Raw genomic sequence first — 20113 nt, forward strand, 5'->3', positions numbered from 1 at the left:
TTACCTTATTGTGTACTTTTCAAAAATGAATATTTTTGAATATTGAAGGATTTTTGTTGAACACTTGTAGAACATTGGGCATGAACATTTTTTTAGGACAACAGACGTTCCATTCAAAAGGGGTCATTTCCTCAAGTCTTCTGTTCTTTAGTGATGAAAGTTAACATTCTCCTACCACAATTACCTTTTGTTAATAACAGTAAAGACACTGGGTTCATGATGTTTCACATATTTATTAATATTTGTTTTTGAATATATTAGACTAGAATTTTCTACATCTGCATATATTAATTATATATTATATAGCACTCTGTCACTTATACAACACAAAACATTTATAGGTAAACATTAAAATGGCAGTGTACCTATGAATAAGTGAATGTAACAAAAAAATAATCAAGTCTTCACTTGATGGGAGAGTCTAGGATTTCCTGATAATCCTGCCTTCTTAAATTCCTCCAATAAAGTTTATAACCAGCAAGGACAAAAACACTAATCATAATGATTACCCCTCCAAAAACATCATAGACACTAGGAAATATGTGTAACACTAGAAGCTGCAAGACCATAGCTACTACAATCTCCAGGTGTTGCACTGTGCTGACCAAAGCTGGATGGAATTTGTCCAAGGCATAATAAACTCCTAAGAATGCTGCAGTAGAACAGACACATATGGCAATGAGATAACTCCAGGTTTCTCCATCTAATGGGATGATGGGTTCTTGAAGAACAAACATAGTAGATATTCCCCAGATTGTCCCAGTCCAACCAAAGGTAAATAGTGCAGTCCACATGCTAATCTTCTCTTTAATGGATCTGTATACTATCATGGAAAGAGCAGTGGTCAGTCCAGCCATCACAGTCATAGTATACCCAAAGGCTTCTTTCCAGGCATTTAACAAAGAATTGTCTTCATCAACAATGTTGGGGATCATGACAAGACAAACACCTAAGATGCTGCAAACAACAGTAGCCATGTCAACATAAGCCATTTTCTCATCCACAAGTAAAAAAGCTAAAATGGCACTGAAGACTGTTGTTGTGGCTCTCCACATAGTGGTCCCATTGCTGGGAGGAACTATTGAAAATGATGTATAAGCACAGGTGATAGAAATGACATTGCATACACCATAAAAGAAGAGTCGTAATCTGTATCCACTGGGTCCAAAGGGCGCCTCCTGGTAGTAACACACAACTAACACAGACAAGACCTGCAAGACAGAACGGATAAAAATCAGTTCTAGAGATGGAACTTTAGAACGGTCAGAAACAAGCCTAGTGATAAGAGCTACACATCCATGAGCCAAAGCAGATCCAAACAGCACTATCCACATTTTTCTGGATTGAAAAATGTTTTTTTCTGCAAAGCTCTGGAACTGTCCAATATCATCCGTCATTGGGTCTTCCGTTGGTGGAGGTCGAGTATCCATGGTTCCAAAGAAAGTTCTTCCTTTTCTTTTCATTTCACTCAGTAGGCCTTTCTTTGGATTTTCTTCCATAAAATTTCCATAGTCTTCATTGATTTCTTCATATCCATCATCCCCAGGCTGGGGATAATGAGAAGTATATTTCACCATCACAGTGTTGGGATGTATTTTCACCCGTTTTTTAACTGGATATTTTTTGGAGGGAGAAGTATCCATTTCTTCAGATAAGCAATTCTATTTAAGAAAAAAAAAAGACAAATGTACATATTCATTCAGTGGAAATTTAATTTTAATTTCTATTATAATCATACACACCAATTTAGTAATAGAAAGTAGAGGTTGTTAACAGGAGTTTTTAAAAAAAGTAATAGGAAGAGAAGATCTGGCTGTGCCTTATCAGATGTAAGAGGCCCAATGAAATTGTCTGCACTTTTTTCACTTTTATTCTATGTCTGCCCCTATTTCTCATTCTGCTTATTCTTTGTCTCGTGCAGCCCATTGCTTATCTTTACACCTCAAACAACTGATATTTTCCCATCTTTTCGTTCCTATGTGTTTCTCCACTCATCCAATAAGAAAAACACAGAAAAGTAAATAACAACTTAGATAAAATCTTTCCTTTCTACTGTGTTCCTTGTCTATTATAAATTTTAAGTGGATAAGTCCAATGTTTTTTGAATAATCCCTTCTGTATAATATCACATTTACCTCTATATTACTAATTATAGTCTTTTAGACATTTATTCTGGGCTCCCCATACATATTTAGATAGACAAAAATTAGAAAATTAATAAAATGGGGGTGCCTGGGTGGCTTGGTCAGTTAAACATCTTACTCTTGACCTCAGCTCAGATCTTGATCTAGGGATTATGAGTTCAAGCCCCACGATGGGCTCCGTGCTAGGTGTGGAGGCTACTTAAAAAATAATAGATAAATAAATAAACAAACAAACAAATAAATAAGTGGCTTTAGTGACAGTCATGCATTGTTGGTGTGTATTACATCTCTGATGAGCAATTGGTTAACATGTATTAAGATTTTGACTGAAACTACTCTTTAACTCAGCAATATCACTTCTTTTTTTTTTAAAGGAGCTTCAAGGTTTGTTGTTTTTTTTTTTTTGTTCACTCTTTATTTATTTTTGAGAGAGCACAAGTGGGGAGAGGGGCAGAGAGAGAAAGGAAGACAGAGAATCTGAAGCAGGCTCCAGGCTCTGAGCTGTCAGCATAGAGCCCAATACGGGGCTCGAACCCATGAACTGTGAGATCACGACCTGAGTCAAAGTTAGACACTTAACCAACTGAGCCACCCAGGCACCCCTCAGCAATATCACTTCTAAGATTTTATCCTGAAGAATTGACCACAAGATGCTTTTTATCTTATGTGTTTAAAAAAAGGAAAAATAATACATTTTTATATGTGCTTATATAACATACAGAAATTATGGAAAGATACAAAGTAAACTAACAATAATTAGGGTAGAACAAGGAACAAGAATGGAGGAAAACATTTTTACTGTATACTTTTTTGTATTTTTATTTTTGAATCACAATAGTGTTCAAAAAATTAGATTACAAACTAAAACAAAATGTTCTGCTATTTTAGAAAAAGAGCACACAAAAAATTATGGAAAAAAATGTATGAATAGGAGGGTTCATTGTAGCTTACCCCAATGTCCCTTCATAAATTAAAATACTATGCTATACATCCATTAAAAACAAGACAGATTTTTATTGACACTGAAAGATGTCCATGACATTTTGTTGAGTAGGAAAAAAGCTTGTTGTAAGGATTAAATGAGATAATGCATATAAAAAATTTGGCACAGTGCAGGCACATCATGAATCCTTAATAAATGTTGACAAGAATTCAGTTTCCTTTTACCTATAATTAACTCTCTTGAAACACTAGGTATCTTCTACATTGTTTCTTTCCTCAAGACTTGTATCTGTTCACTCAGTTCTCTTTTCTGTTCATTCTCTCTCTCTTTTTCTAAGAACAATTTCCTATTTCCTTCCCAATGATTTCTCCCTTCTAAAAAAAAAAAAAAAAAGAAAGAAAGAAAAGAAACCTTTTTATTTTTTTGTCCTTATAACATACTCCCTGTCCTTGCCAAAAACTCACCAGTTCCAGGATCTTAAACCATGGTCTAGAAATCAAATCCTATTTTGTTCTTTGACACCATCTGGGTAGCCAACTGTTTCATTCCTCTTTACTCTTTTCTCTTCTAAACAACACCATCTTCAGTTGGAAGAAGTCATTTTAAAAAACACCACCTGTACATCCAAGTTTTTCACTTTCCTAGCCTGGACCTCCCACTTACAGTCATTCCTGCATATTGCTATCAAGCCAATATGACGTTCTTTTCTTCCAACTTTTTTTAAAATTTATTTTGAGAGAGAGAGAGAGAAAGAGAGAGAGCACACACAAGTGGGGGAGGGGCAGAGAGAGAGAGGGAGGGAAAGAGAATCCCAAACAGGCTCCACACTGCCAGCGCAGAGACCACTGTGGGGCTTGAACTCATGAATTGTGAGATCATGACCCAAACCAAAGTGAAGAGCCAGACGCTTAACCAACTGAGCCACCCAGGTATTCCTTTTTTCTTCCAACTTTTATCATGTGACTTCAGCTTCAATAATCCCAAATTGAATAGTCTTCATCTCCCACATAGATTTTCCTTCCCTAACCTCCTCATTTTTGTTTGCGATACCACCATTTCTCCGGTTCCCCAAACTAGAAACCAGGGAATACTCTCAATTATCCTTTTTGCTGTTATACTTCCATTTGGTCATCAATCTTACTGTTCTTGTCTTTGAAATATTTCTGATTTTTCCTTTCTTCTCCAATTCCATTTTACCTTTGTGATTCTGGATCAGGTTATTGTGAATTCCTATCTAGAATATTGCAACAGCATCCTAACTAGACTCCTTAAATCCTAACCCTTCTCCCTTAAAATCCATCTATATTATACCACTGCCACTTTAGTCTGTCTTTAAAAGATTCAAAACAAAACAAAAATTTCCCTTAAGCTTTCCCCACTTAAGAACCTACAATGATTTTTTTTTTCCTGGCTACCTCACTGAATCTCAACTCTTTTGCTTGGCTCTCCAGACCCTACCTCATCTAGCCCCTATCAGTACTTGACTCCTTAACACACATACTGCTGTGATCAGTCCAGTGCCCTCCCTGACCTCACTCCCTACATGTACATGTCTAAGTCTTTATACTCATGAGTTTCCTCTGCTCCAACTTTCTAAACACTGCTCATTTTTTAAGAAGGGCCAGTCCAAATTTTGCCTTTTAGAAACAAGCCTTCCCTGGTCACTCTAGCCTCTTATTTTTTTCCTTTCTTGTTTAACATCTGCAGTAGTTCTTCTAATTTTTGTAATCTAATCATTTTATTATTTAGTTGTCTCAACTCGGTGGCATTTCATCTCCAGCTACTGTACTCAAATTTCTATCTTAAAATCTCCTTTCCTTGCGGGGCACCTGGGTGACTCAGTAGGTTAAGCGTCCAACTTCGGCTGAGGTCATGATCTCACAGTTTGTGAGTTCGAGCTCTGTGTCAGGCTCTGTGCTGACAGCTCAGAGAGAGGAGCCTGGTTCGGATTCTGTGTCTCCCTCTCTGTTCCTTCCCACGCGCACCCTGTCAAAAATAAAGATAAAAAAAAAGATTTTTTTTAATCTCTTTTCCTTGCTAGTCAGCAAGTATCTTGATGACATCTCTGTTAGAACGCATAACTTCTCATGTGCTACCCATTGTTAAAGTTTTGTCTTATATCCATTAAAAACTTTCCCGTTCCCATTGCAGGCCAGATTTATAGCTCCAGGGGCACGGACAGGGAGAGAATGTGTTCTGCCATTTTGCTCCTTCTCCCATTCCCTCCCTTTGGAGTCTGTGGGACGGTGGTGACTCTGCCTCTGGGACACCTCTTCCATCTCCCTATTCTAGGCTCTAGCTCCCCTGGTATATTGGCACAGGCAGAAAGGAAAAGGAAAAGAACACATGTTTTATATTGGCTCCAGTTTTGTGGCTTTGTGATGTATAAACTTGGCTGTGCCGAACTACATTCCCTAGTTATTTAATCGAAACTAATCTGGGTGTTGCTGTAAAGGTATTTTGCAGATGTGAGAAAAATCCCTAACCAGTGACTTTAAGCTAATCAAAAGAAAGTGTACTCTGTATGGGCCTGACCTGATTGGGTGAGCCCTTTAAAACAGGGCTTAGGCTTTTCTTGGGTTTGGATATTCCAAATATTTAACTCCCTTAGGGTTACAGCCTACTCTCGATCTTCTTTCCTCATTGCCAGTGGGCAAAGCTTCAGCCTGTGCTCATGGGATTCCAACATGTTCTTGATCTTCTCTTCCTGACTGCCTGCCCTACAGACTTCAGACTTGTTTATCCAGTCCCCACAATTATATTAGCCAATTCCTTGTAATAAATCTCTTACTGATTCTGAGTCTCAGATTGAACCCTGATTCTGACAACATGTTGGAATTCATTCTTTGATTGTTGTCTTTGTTTCTCTGTTAGCTCTGATAGGTCACTGATACTTTCTAGGTTGTAGGTATCCAAATTCAGGCTATCCTGGGGAAATTTTGTAGGGCCTCCCCAGTGCATAAATCCCTGATGTGACAGCACCTCCTCCCCTAGGGCTTATGGCCCACAGATTTTTGCTGCTAGGTCCTCTTCCCTGGAGGACATCTCTCTTGGGCAGGCACCAACAGTATTTACCGGAAACACATACCCTTACCACTCAGTGGAGTGTGCCGCTGTCCCCTTCTCTCCAACTTTATTTCTCTTCATTCAAACAAGCAAAGGGCAAATTAAAATGTGCTATCTAAGCAGACTTAGAAATGGAGAATGAGAAGGCACACTCAATCATCATACATAATGATCTGGTAACCTTTACCCTCAGTCAGCTATAAGAGGGGACTTGCCTCTCCTTTCTCCCATTAGGAAAAAGCATAACGTTTTTCTTAAACCAAAGACCATAAAGATAATATGATCCCTGTGACAGATAGTATTTTTCAAAAAGAACCACAAATCTAGTATCTCCTATATTACATGTTTGGTTGTGTTTTGTTTTTTTTTAATGTGAATTTGACATTATTAAATAGAGAGGTAGGGTCTATATCTCCTCCCATTAAAAGTAGGTAGGCTTCCGTGACTGTTTCAACCAATAGAGTATGGCACAAGTGGCATATTGTGACTTCTGAGGTGAGGTCATAAGAAGTGAAACCGCTATGCCTTCCTCTGGTAGCTCTGAGGCTACCAAGGTGTGAGGATGCTCAAACTAGCCCATGTAGAGAAACCATATAGAATGGTTCTGAAACTATATAAAGAGAGAGAAATGCCTGGCCACGCCCCAGCCCCCAGCTGCTCTAACCCCTTGCTGTTCCAACTGTAGCCACCCATCTGATTTCAAGTATATAAGAGACCTTGAGTCAGAATCTCCCTGCCAAGTACTTTCCAAATTCCTGATCTACAGAAACTATGACAGATAATAAAATGATTGTTGTTTAAGTTACTCAGCTTTGGAGTGATTTGTTACCTGTGGTAGATACCTGGAATACCAGTTATCCAGTGCCTTCCCCAGTATTTTAAGGAATGGGAAGGAGTAGGGATCTCAGTGATAATTAAAGGAAAGGCCTCTTATATCTGGCCCTAACTGATGGACTTTCAAAAGTGGAGCATTTTGCCCTCCATTGTAAGATCATGGACACTAATTCCAAGATAAAAGTTTTATTCTACATCCTATTAGGCATACATTAGTGTATTTAACCTTAGTCCACCTGCATACTTTAAACTATTATTCACATGGTGAAATTTTTGTTCATTTCTATTCATGAATTAGTTTATGACAGATATATTACTGGTATCTGTCAACACTATTAAATTTATATTGTGTCCCACTGATTCAAAAACCATCTTATAGGGGTGCCTGGGTGGCTCAGTCAGTTAAGTGTCCGACTTGATTTTGGCTCAGGTCATGATCTCACAGCTCATGGGATTGAGCCCCACACTGACAGCGTGGAGCCTGCCTGGGATTCTCTTTCTCCTTCTCTCTCTGCCTATCCCCCGGGTGCATGGGAGCTCGCTCTCTCTCTCTCTCTCTTCCTTTCTCTCTCAAAATAAATAAACAGTTTTTAAAAAATACAAAAGCCATCTTATACTAAAGAGATACATAATAATCTTCTTCAGTCTCTCTAGTTTTGATTTAATTATAGTTTTCATAAAAAACAGTTCTTGAAAAGAACCTGAAATCCTGACTAGTTCTTACATTTTTGCACATGTAAGTCAACATGTATTCACTTCAATCAATATTAATTGAGGTACCATAAATTCAGCATCATGCTAGGCTCTATAAATATAAAGATAAAATAGGCATGGTTCCTGCACTCAGAGAGCTCATAGACTAGTGGAAGAGACAAGTAAAGTCAAATTTATTATTTTAATAAGTTAATAATGCAAGCAACTATATGAAGTTCAGGGAGAGGCTGGAGCACATACAAAGGGCATCTAACCCAGATAAAGGGGAATCTTAGCAAGTTTCCAGGTGAAAAGGATACCTGAATTGGGACTTTATGCATATGTGACAATTCGTCAAGTAAAAAGGAGGAGAAAAAAATTTTTTTCTAGAGATAAGAAATTTAAAAGTCAGAAAAGTTGGTTTTTAGTTCTGGCTCTGCCACCAACTAAAGTAATAATTATTCTATTTCAAGAGAAAGAGTTTTAGATGGTAATCATTGGGATCTTTTGATTCAACTCTCTTTAAAATCAGTTTGTGTTTTTTTAAATGTTTATTGATTGATTGATTGATTGATTGATTGACAGAGAGAAAGACAATCCCAAGCAGGCTCTGTGCTGTTAGTGCAGAGCCTGACACAAGGCTAAAATGCTTGACACAAATGGATTAAAAGGATGCACAGTTTGGTGTCTGCTTGAACAATGGGGACAAATCAGTGTGGTCAGCCTGAAACCAATATTTTTTTCCATAAGAGGCTCTGTTTCCTAAGCTACATTCCACAACATAAGGCCCATGATTAATTCTCTCCCAAGGTTGAGAAAATTAACACTGACATCCCTACTGTCTTGGTAGGAATCCTTGGGTCAATACCCTTATTATACTTTAAGCAAATGCTACTTGGTAGTGAGAGTTTCTTTCTTTAGTGACCAGACTGATCCCTACAGTGGTAAAAAGTATTAGCTATAAAACTGGCAACTACAATTTGATTATAATATTAGTGGTTTAAATGTAGGTACTAATGTAACATTTGACACATATGAATAAAATTGGCTTTTAAATAAACAAAAAGAACTAATAGGTTAGTACCTTAAACCTGAGCAGCCTCGCCCTACAATAGCTTATTAACCCAATTTGCTTTGACAGTCTTGCCCCTGAGTGAAAATGATCACCTAACCGATCACCTAAAAGGGAGGACACAACAACTACCTTTCCAGGATATCGTGAGACATTAGGACATGCACAGGTTCTGTGCTGTTAAATATACCTCCTGAGAGAAGCCATTCCTCCCTCCAAAATGATGATGGGGGCCCATGTTCTGAGGCCCCAAAGGCTGTCAGCATGATTCTACCCATCCTTAGGCTGAACCCTGGCTGGCATAACTCTTAACACCCCTCTTTGAATAAGGATTCTTCTCCCTTCCCCACTGCAATTCCTAAAGGTCAGGGTGGCTAGAGGCAGCATTTAAGTTTGCTTGTAATTTATTAATACTCCTTGAGCCTGCACCTTTGTGTGCAAAGGCACACTGCTTTAGAGAAAAAAGAACTTGCTTCTAAACTCCCATCTCTCAAACTAGAAAATCACTTCTTAAACTAATAGAGTTTGAGAGACAAGAATATTGATAATAAGTGCGAAATAACAGAGTAGAAGATAAAGGACATGCCTTTTCTTGCATCAGGCACACTTAGGAAGTGAAGAATTTATCAGAAGTAATTGCCTTTCTTCTAAGGTGTGATAATATTCATGTTGCATGTAAGTAGCAAATAATAAAATCAAATCATGAAACTGAACAGTTTATGAAGATGTAAAAGAGAGCCTACAGGAAAAGTTAATTGTATAAGACTTCAATCAAATACTCAGGTTATATAGGAGCCCACCACAGGCAAATTTGACAGAAGAATAAATAATAAAAGAGGAGACATATTGTCTCCTATAGTATAGACATATACTACAGTCATATAGTAGTCTCCTATGGTGAACCAACTGAATATTACCTCTATAAAAATATAAAAGGAAATTTCTGGAGCAAATTCTGAAAATCAGATGTATTACTTAGGACATATATACTATATGTAGTGGCAGAACTTGTAATAAAAATATCACTCATATTGCAACAGTTTATTGCTTGACAAAAAAAAGTCCATCGACCTCTCACTTAGGAAAACAAAATATAAGGCAAATAATCATTTCCCCTTTTGTAATACTTAGATTAAAGCATCCTTGCAATGAGCTATCAGAAAGAGACTAAGAAGACAAAGAAAACCTTGATCTAGCCAGACACCACAACAATATTTTCAGCACTCTAACCGAAACAATCAAAATAGGATAAAAGCAAGAATGGAAAATCAAATAGAATAAAGAAAGGCAAAACTAATGGCTCTAAAATCTAGTGAAAACAGAAGGAAGAAGGAAAGGTGGAAGAAGTCAGTGACAGTAATAACATCAATAGCCAGGTATACTGATATTTACATTTGTATAGATACCGTGCTAAGCACTAAACATGGGTTAACTCAGCTTTGAGAGGAAGTGAAACCTTAGGAGGTTTAGGAGTAGGGAAGCATTGAAGAAACAATTAAAAATTTGGAGAAAGCTAATGGCCTACCTCACTTTGAACTGAAAGAACTTAAAAGGAGGTAAAAGAAACTAATTTGGTAGACATTACTGAATACACTGCATGTGAAGGACACCAGTTAGGCTATGTGGCACAGAGCAGGTCAGTAGGTTCTATTGTCAAAAAGAATTTGTGCCAGAGGGTTGTTTAGAAATTTTTCACACAGTACCCAAAATTAGTCTCTCCTCCCTATTCTGCTCTCCTTTCCTCTTCCCAATTCCCTCCCTCTTCCCCTACTTTATATTCTCAATTTGACTCCTGTATCCCACAGGAGCCCTGTCCGACATTCTAGCCTGGAAGTAGCTGTTTTCACGCAAATAATCTCAAGAAAAATATTTATCTCATTGCCTTAATGACAAAGTATTATCACCATCAGGATCACATTCTGCTTTCATAGTAGACAAAACTATTTTCATTTTCCAAAAATCATAAGTTTTCTGATAGGTAATAGGAGTGATGATGACAAAATATCTGTATGGAAAGTAGGAGAAAAATCTCAATCACAAGACCACTTCTGCCACAGAGAATCCCACCCGAAAACTTGGCTTCTTGCCATCCAAACTAGTTGTACACATTTTCACTCCTTTGGGCCTTTTCCCTGTGCCACTTGGTACTCAGCCTCTGCCTCCTTTTGTCATTTTGTTCTCTTTGTGTATGACAATGTTAAGTTTTAAAAAGTAGTGGTTCCTGGGGCATCTGGGTGGCTCAGTCAGTTAAGCATCCGACTTCAGTTCAGGTCATGACCTCATGGTTCCTGAGTTTAAGCCCCGTGTCAGGCTCTGTGCTGACAGTTTCGAGCCTGGAACCTGCTTTGGATTCTGTGTCTCCCTCTCCCTCTGCCCACCCCCCTCTCTTTCTCTCTCTCTCTCTCAAAATAAATAAACATTTAAAAAGTTAAAAAAACTAAAATAAAATAAAAATAAAAAGTAGTGGTTCCCCCATGTGTATTTGGTGGGCAGGGTTGGGAGCAGGAGAGGACACCCTATGTGCCCGAACAGATGAATGGCTAAAGAAAATGTGATATATTCAAACACTTGAATATTATTCAGCCATAAAAAGGAATGAAGTTTTAACAAATACTACAACATGGACAAACCTTGAAGACATTATGCTAATTGAAACAAGCCAGACACAAAAGGATAGCTGTTGTATAATTTCACTTAAATGAGGTATTTAGAATAGACAAATTGTTAAAAACAGGAAATAGATTAGAAGTTACCAGGGGCTGGGAAGATGGGAAATGGGGAATTATGCTTAATAGTTACAGAGTTTCTGTTTGGGATAAGGAAAATGCTTTGGAAATAGTAGTGACAGTTGCACAATACTGAGAATGTAACTAATGGCATTGAATTATATACACTTAAACATGGCAAATATGGTAATTTTTGTGTTATGCATATTTGACCACAAGTTTTAAAATTAGAAAAGTCATGGGCACCTGGGTACCTCACCTGGTTGAGCAGACTTCGGCTCAGGTCATGATCTAGCAGTTCATGAGATCGAGCCCAGCATTGGGCTCTGTGCTGACAGCTCAGAACCTGGAGCCTGCTTCAGATTCTGTGTCTCCCTCTCTTTGCCCCTCCCCCGTTTGCACTCTGTCTCTCTCTGTCTCTGTCTCTCTCTTTCTCGAAAATAAATAAAAGCATTAAAATTTTTTTTAACTTATAATTTAAAAAGGCGGGGGTGGGGCAGAGTGTGAGGGAGTTGTGGTTCCTCCTGTGTGGCTTGGAGGTGAGGGGGGAGGCAGTGCTAGGCCTCCTAGTTATCTGAATGTATAATTTCCTTGTGCAAGAACCACCTGAATAAATTATCCAAGGGCCCTTCTGGTTTTAAGATTTAACGAATGTGTTACTGCATAACTGAAGAAGACAGTAGCACAGGGCTAGAAAGTTACAACAAATCAAAACAAAACAGATAGTGAAGCCAGACTGCCTGGATTTGAATCTTAGCTACAGAACTTATTAAAATTATGACTTTCAGCAACTTGTTTTAACCTCTTTGCCTATTTCTTCTTCTGTAAAATTGTGATAATAATATTACCTCATAGGGTAGACTGAATATTAAATCAGTTAATACAAAAACTTGGTGTCTGACATCGAGCAAGTGCTCAATTAATTTTAGTTTTTCTTTCACATTATTCTATCTGCCTGGAATGATCTGGTCCTCCTTTTTGTCCTTGTCTATCTGTTGAGTTCACATCTGTGCTTTAGTGGTTTGCCCAAGTGTTACTTCCTCCTTTGCAGTCTTCCTTGACTCTCCCACCTTTGTGCCCTCACTATCCCTGCATTCATTTGTTTCTATCCTATCTTTCCCACCAGATGGTACACTTCTGGATAGCAGACTTTCATGCCATTTTATCCTAAGCTCCTAACACAGTAGCTGGCACATCCTGGCACTCAGTAAATATTTGTTGGCTGGAATGAAATGGATTTGAAAACCAAGAGGGAGACATGGAAAAGAATAGGGAATGATGTTAAGACTACTGACATCTCAAATAGCAAAAGCGAACTTGAGAAAGAAGAACAAAGCCGGAGATGTCATGCTCTCAGATTTCAAACTATAGTACAAAGCTACAGTAATCAAGACCTATATATGAATGGAATAGAAAAGAGATCCCAAAAATAAATCCACACATATATGGCCAATTAATCTATAACAAAGGACACAAGGGTATACAAGGGGGAAAGGCAGTGTCTTCAATAAATGGTAATGGGAAAATTGGACAGCTACATGCAAAAGAATGAAACTGGACCACTGTCTTACACCATATACAAAACCAAATTCAAAATGGATTAAAGACTTGAATGTAAGACCTGAAACCATAAAATTCCCAGAAGAAACCATAGGCAGTAAACTCTTTGACACTGGTCTTAGAAATATCTTTTTGGACTAGTCTTCTTAGGCAAGGGCAACAAAAGCTAAAATAAAGGTGATTACATCAAGCTAAAAAGCCTTTGTACAGCAAAGGAAAGCATTAACAAAACAAAATGGCAAACTCCTGATTCAGAGAAGACATTTACAAATCATACAACCTATAAGGGGTTAAAATCCAAAATATATAAAGAACTTATGCAACTTAATATTTAAAAAAATAGGTTGAAAAATGGGCACAGGACTTGAGTAGACATTTTTCCAAAGAAGACATACAGATAGAAAACAGGCACATGAAAAAATGCTCAACATCACTAATCATCAGTGAAATGCAAATCAAAACCATAATGAGATATCACTCATACAACCCACATATAATCAGATTAGCTATTATCAGGAATGCAAAAAACAGTAAGTGTTGGTGAGAATGTGGAGAAAAGGGAACCTCGAACACTGTTGGGAATGTAAATTGGTGCCACCACTATGGAAAAACGGTATGAAGATTCCTCAAAAAATTAAAAATATAACTACCATACAACCCAGCAATCCCACTTCTGGGTATTTATCTGTAGAAAACAAAAACACCAATCTATGTTCACTGCAGCATTACGTACAATAGCCAAAATATGGAAGTAACCTAAGTGCCCATTGATAGATGAATGGATAAAGATGTGGTATATATATATATATATATATATATATATATATATACACACACACATATACATATATATTTATGTATATGTAAATATATATATGGTGTGTGTATATATATATATACATATATATACCATATATACCATATACCATATATATATATATATGGTGTATATATATATATATATATATATATATATACCACAGAATATGACTCAGCCATTCAAAAAGAATGGAATCTTACCATTTGTAAGACTGGACCTAGAGGGTATTATGTTAAGTGAAATAAGTCAGAAAGAGAAAGACAAATATGATATGATTTCACAAATCTAAAGAACAAAACAAACCAAAACAAACAGATTCATAGATACAAGAAACAAACTGTTGGCTACCAGAGAGGGGAGGAGTTCGGGGTGGTAAAATAGGTAAAGAGTATTAAGAGAAACAAACTATTTTATTTATAAAATAAATAAGTCATGAGGATGAAAAATACAGCATAGGGAATATAGTCAATAATATTATAATAACTTTGTATGGTGACAGATGGTGGCTAGACTTATTGAGAGGATCAACTTGTAATGTTTAAAAATATCAAACTGCTATGGTGTATACTTGAAACTAGTAGAATATTATATGTCAAATATACTTCAATAAAAAAGATAAAGGAAAAAAGACTACTGACATCTCTATAGGATCTCGTAGGCCCAGATATCCACTCAATCATTAATAGTCTTGGGTGACTGAAAGCCTTGCTTCCCTTGATAACACTACAGAAATTTTCCCTATTTTCTGCCTTTACCCTCTGTATTAGTGAGGGTTCTCCACAGAAACAGAATCAATAGGATGTGCATATACAGCCATATGTTGGAGAAATTGAAGGTTCAGTTCCAGACCATCCCAATAAAGCAAATACTGCTATAAAGCAAATCAAACAAATTTTTTGGTTTTCCCATGTGTATAAAACTAATGTTTACAGGCACCCTGGTGGTTCAGTCTGTTAAGTGCCCAACTCTTGATTTTGGCTCAGGTCATTACTTCATGGTCATGATCTCACATTTTTAAAAAATGTTTATTTGAAAGAGAGAGAGAGTGAGCAGGGGAGGGAGTGTCTCAGTGTTGATGGCTGCTGACAGATCAGATGGTGATTGCTGAAGTTTGGGATGTCTGGTGCAATTTCTTAAAATAAGATGACAATGAAGTTTGCTGCATCTGTTAACTCTCATTTAACAAATGATCTCTGTAGCACATGATGCTGTTTGATAGCATTTTACCCACAGCAGAACTTCTTTCAAAATTGGAGTCATCCCCTCAAATGATCCAGAGACTAAGTTTATGTGATATTCCAAATCCTTTGTTGTCATTTCAACAATTTTCATGACATCTTCACCAGGAGTAGATACCATCTTAAGAAACCACTCCTCTGCTCATCTATAAGAAGCAACTCCTTAGCCATTCAAGTTTTATCATGAGATTGCAGCAACGCAATCTCATCTTCAGGCTCCACTTCTAGTTGTCTTGCTATTTCTACCACATCTGTGATCAACTTCCTCCACTAAAGTCTTGAAACCCTCAAAGTCATCCACAAGGGTTAGAATCAACTTCTTCCAAACTCCTGTTAATGTTATTTTGACCTCTTCCCATGAATCACCAATGTTCTTCTTTTTTATTTTTAGTTTATTTATTTATTTTTGAGAGACAGAGAGACAGCATGAGTGGGGGAGGAGCACAGAGAAGAGACAGAATCCCAAGCAGGCTCTGCACTGTCAGCATGAAGCTGTATGTGGGGCTCGAACTCACAAAATCGTGAGATCATGACCTGAGCCAAAACCAGGAGTCAGACGCTTAACCAATTGAGCCACCCAGACACTAATTTAAAAAATATTTTTAACACCAACAATGAAGCAACAGAAAGAGAAATTAAGGAATCAATCCCATTTACAATTGCACCAAAACCCATAAAATACCTAGGAATAAATCTAACCAAAGAGGTGAAAAATCTATACACTGAAAACTATAGGAAGCTTATGAAAGAAATTGAAGACACAAAAAAATGGAAAAAGATTCCATACTCCTGGATAGGAAAAACAAATGTCAATACTACCCAAAGCAATCCACATATTCAATGCAATCCCAATCAAACTTGCACCAGCATTCTTCTCAAAGCTAGAACAAATAATCCTAAAATTTGTATGGAACCAGAAGAGACGCTGAATAGCCAAAGTAATCTTGAAAAAGAAAACCAAAGCAGGAGGTATCACAATCCCGGATTTCAAGCTATACTACAAAGCTGTAATCATCAAGACAGTATGGTACTGGCACCAAAACAGACACTCAGATCGATGGAACAGAATAGAGAACCCAGAAATGGACCCACAAACGTATGGCCAACTAATCTTTGACAAAACAGTAAAGACTATCCAATGGAATAAAGACAGTCTCTTCAGCAAGTGGTGCTGGGAAACCTGGACAGCGACATGCAGAAGAATGAACCCGGACCACTTTCTTACACCATACACAAAAATAAACTCAAAATGGATGAAAGACCTAAATGTAAGACAGGAAGCCATCAAAATCCTCCAGGAGAAAGCGGGTAAAGACCTCTTTGATCTTGGCCGCAGCAACTTCTTACTCAACATGTCTCCAGAGGCAAGGGTAACAAAAGCAAAAATAAACTATTGGGACCTCATCAAAATAAAAAGCTTCTGCACAGCAAAGGAAACAACCAGCAAAACTAAAAGGCAACTGACAGAATGGGAGAAGATATTTGCAAACAACATATCAGATAAAGGGTTAGTATCCAAAATCTATAAAGAACTTATCAAACTCAACACCCAAAAAACAAAGAATCTAGTGAAGAAATGGGCAAAAGACATGAATGGACACTTCTCCAAGGAAGACATCCAGATGGCCAACCAACACATGAAAAAATGGTTAACATCACTCATCATCAGGAAAATACAAATCAAAACCACAATGGGATGCCACCTCACACCTGTCAGAATGGCTAACGTTAACAACTCAGGCAACAACAGATGTTGGCAACGATGCAAAGAAAGGGGATCTCTTTTGCATTGCTGGTGGGAATGCAAGCTGTTGTAGCCACTCTGGAAAACAGTATGGAGGTTCATCAAAAAATTAGAAATAGAACTACCCTACGACCCAGCAAATGCACTACTAGGTATTTATCCAAGGGATACAGGATGCTGTTTCGAAGGGACACATGCACCCCAAAGTTTATAGCAGCACTATCAACAATAGCCAAAGTATGGAAAGAGCCCAGGTGTCCATCAATGGATGAATGGACAAAGAGGATGTGCTATATGTATACTATGGAGTATTACTCAGCCATCAAAGAGAATGAGATCTTGCCATTTGCAGCTGCATGGATGGAACTAGAGGGTATTATGCTAAGCGAAATTGGTCAGTCAGAGAAAGACAAATATCATATGACTTCACTCAATGAGAACTTTAAGACACAGAACAGATTAACATAAGGGAAGGGAAGCAAAAATAATATAAAAACAGGGAGGGGGGCAAAACATAAGAGACTCTTAAATATGGAGAACGAACAGAGGGTTACTGGAGGGGTTGTGGGAGGGGGGATAGGCTAAATGGGTAAGGGGCATTAAGGAATCTACTCCTGAAATCATTGTTGCACTATTATGCTAACTAATTTGGACATAAATTTTAAAAAATAAAATTAAAAAATATTTTTAAATTTATTTAATGAATGTTCTTAATGGTATCTAAAATGACAAATCTTTGGGGTACCTGGGTGGCTTAGTCATTAAGCATCTGACTTTGCCTCAGGTCATGATCTCACTGTTTGTGAGTTCAAGTCCCACATTAGGTGAGCATGTACCCCGCTTTGGCAAATCTTTTCCAGAAGGATTTCAATTTACTTTGCCCAGATCCACCAGAGAAATCTCTATGTATGTCATCTATAACCTTATGAAATGTATTCCTTAAATAATAAGACTTGAAAGTAAAAATTACTCCTTGATCCACGGGGTTCAAAGTGGATGTTGTGCTTTCTTTCACCGTACACAAAAATAAACTCAAAATGGATGAAACACCTCAATGTAAGACAGGAAGCCATCAAAATCCTCAAGGAGAAAGCAGGCAAAAACCTCTCTGACCTTGCTCACAGCAACTTCTTACTCAACATGTCTCCAGAGGCAAGGGAAATAAAAGCAAAAATGAACTACTGGGACCTCATCAAAATAAAAAGCTTCTGCATAGCAAAGGAAACAACCAGCAAAACTAAAAGCAACCGGCAGAATGGGAGAAGATACTTGCAAACAACATATCAGATAAAGGGTTAGTATCCAAAATCTATAAAGAACTTATCAAACTCAACACCCAAAAAACAAAGAATCTAGTGAAGAAATGGGCAAAAGACATGAATGGACACTTCTCCAAGGAAGACATCCAGATGGCCAACCAACACATGAAAAAATGGTTAACATCACTCATCATCAGGAAAATACAAATCAAAACCACAATGAGATACCACCTTACACCTGTCAGAATGGCTAACATTAACAACTCAGGCAACAACAGATGTTGGCGAGGATGTGGAGAAAGAGGATCTCTTTTGCATTGTTGGTGGGAATGCAAGCTGGTGCAGCCACTCTGGAAAACAGTATGGAGGTTCCTCAAAAAACTAAAAATAGAACTACCCTACAACCAGCAATTGCACTACTAGGCATTTATCCACAGGATACAGGTGTGATGATTTGAAGGGACACATGCACCCACATGTTTATAGCAGCACTATCAACAATAGCCAAAGTATGGAAAGACCCCAAATGTCCATCCACAGATGAATGGATAAAGAAGATGTGGTATATATATACAATGGAGTATTACTCAGCAATCAAAAAGAATGAAATCTTGCCATTTGCAACTACATGGATGGAACTGGAGGGTATTATGCTAAGTGAATTTAGTCAGAGAAAGATGAATATCATATGACTTCACTCCTATGAGGACTTTAAGATACAAAACAGATGAACATAAGGTAAGGGAAACAAAAATAATATAAAACCAGGGAGGGGGACAAAACATAAGACACTCTTAAATATGGAGAACAAACAAAGGGTTACTGGAGGGGTTGTGGGGGGGTGGGGAATGGGCTAAACAGGTAAGGGGCATTAAGGAATCTACTCCTGAAATCATTGTTGCACTATATGCTAACTAATTTGGATGTAAGTTTTAAAAAATAAAAATAAAATTAAAAAAAAAATAAACTAAAAAAAAGTGGATGTTGTGTTAGCAGGCATGAAAAACAACATTAATCTCGTTGTATTATCTTCCATCAGAGCTCTTAGGTGACAAGGTGCATTGTCAATGAGCAGTAATGTTTTGAAAGGAATCTTTTTTTCTTAGCAGTAGCTCTCAATAGTGGGCTTAAAATATTCAGTAAGCCATTGTATAAACAAGCGTACTGTTGTCCAGGCTTTGCTATTCCATTTAGAGAACACAGGCAGAGTAAATAAGCATAATTCTTAAGCTCTCTAGGTTTTTTGGAATGGTAAATGAGCACTGGCTTCAACTTAGAGTCACCAGCTGCATTGGCCCCTAACAAGAGGATCAGTCTGTCCTTTCAAGCTCTGAAGTCAGGCATTGACATCTCCTCTCTAGCTATAAAAGCCTTAGATGGCAACTTCTTCCAATAAAAGGCTGTTTTCATCTACAATGAAAATCTATTGTTTAGTGCAGCCACCTTCATTAATTAATTAATTAATTAACTAGATCTTCTGGATAATTTGCTGCAGGTTCTATATCAGTACTTGCTGCTTCGCCTTGCACTTTTATGTTATGGAGATGGCTTCTTTCTTTAAACCTTACGAACCAACCTCTGCTAGTTTCAAGATATTCTTTTGAGAATAGCTTCCTCATCTTTCTCAGCCTTCAACGAACTGAGGAGAGTCAGGGCTTTGCTCTGGACTAGGCTTTGGCTTAAGGGAATGTTATGGCTAGTTTGATCTTTTTGGTTTTTAACATTTTTATTTTTTATTTATTTCTGAGAAAGAGTGTGAGCGGGGAAGTGGCAGAGAGAGAGGGGAGACACAGAATCCGAACCAGGCTCCAGGCTCTGAGCTGTCAGGACAGAGCCTGACGCAGGGCTCAAACCCATGAACAATGAGATCTTGACCTAAGTCGAAGTCAGATGCTTAACCGACTGAGCCACCCAGACATCCCATGGCTGGTTTGATCTTCTATCCAGACTACTCAAACTTTCTTCATATCAACAATGAGGCTGCTTTGCCTTAACATTTGTGTGTTCACTGAAG

The 20113-nt window shown here is 37.7% G+C and overlaps 1 protein-coding gene across 2 annotated transcripts in view; it reads right to left on the reverse strand.

Annotated features, from left to right (window-relative positions):
• Positions 1-309: 309 nt before the first annotated feature.
• Positions 310-20113, reverse strand: part of SLC35G2 (solute carrier family 35 member G2) — a 44177-nt gene continuing 24373 nt past the window's right edge. For both annotated transcript variants that reach the window (XM_007087415.2, XM_042999187.1), the window contains exon 2: positions 310-1661. In XM_007087415.2, coding sequence (XP_007087477.1) covers positions 405-1643 — 1239 coding nt within the window. In that variant the 5' untranslated portion in view covers positions 1644-1661 and the 3' untranslated portion in view covers positions 310-404. The remainder of the gene's footprint in view (positions 1662-20113) is intronic.

The sequence above is a fragment of the Panthera tigris genome, chromosome C2 (genome assembly GCF_018350195.1).
Source record: "Panthera tigris isolate Pti1 chromosome C2, P.tigris_Pti1_mat1.1, whole genome shotgun sequence".
In the NCBI taxonomy this organism is placed as follows: Eukaryota; Metazoa; Chordata; class Mammalia; order Carnivora; family Felidae; genus Panthera; species Panthera tigris.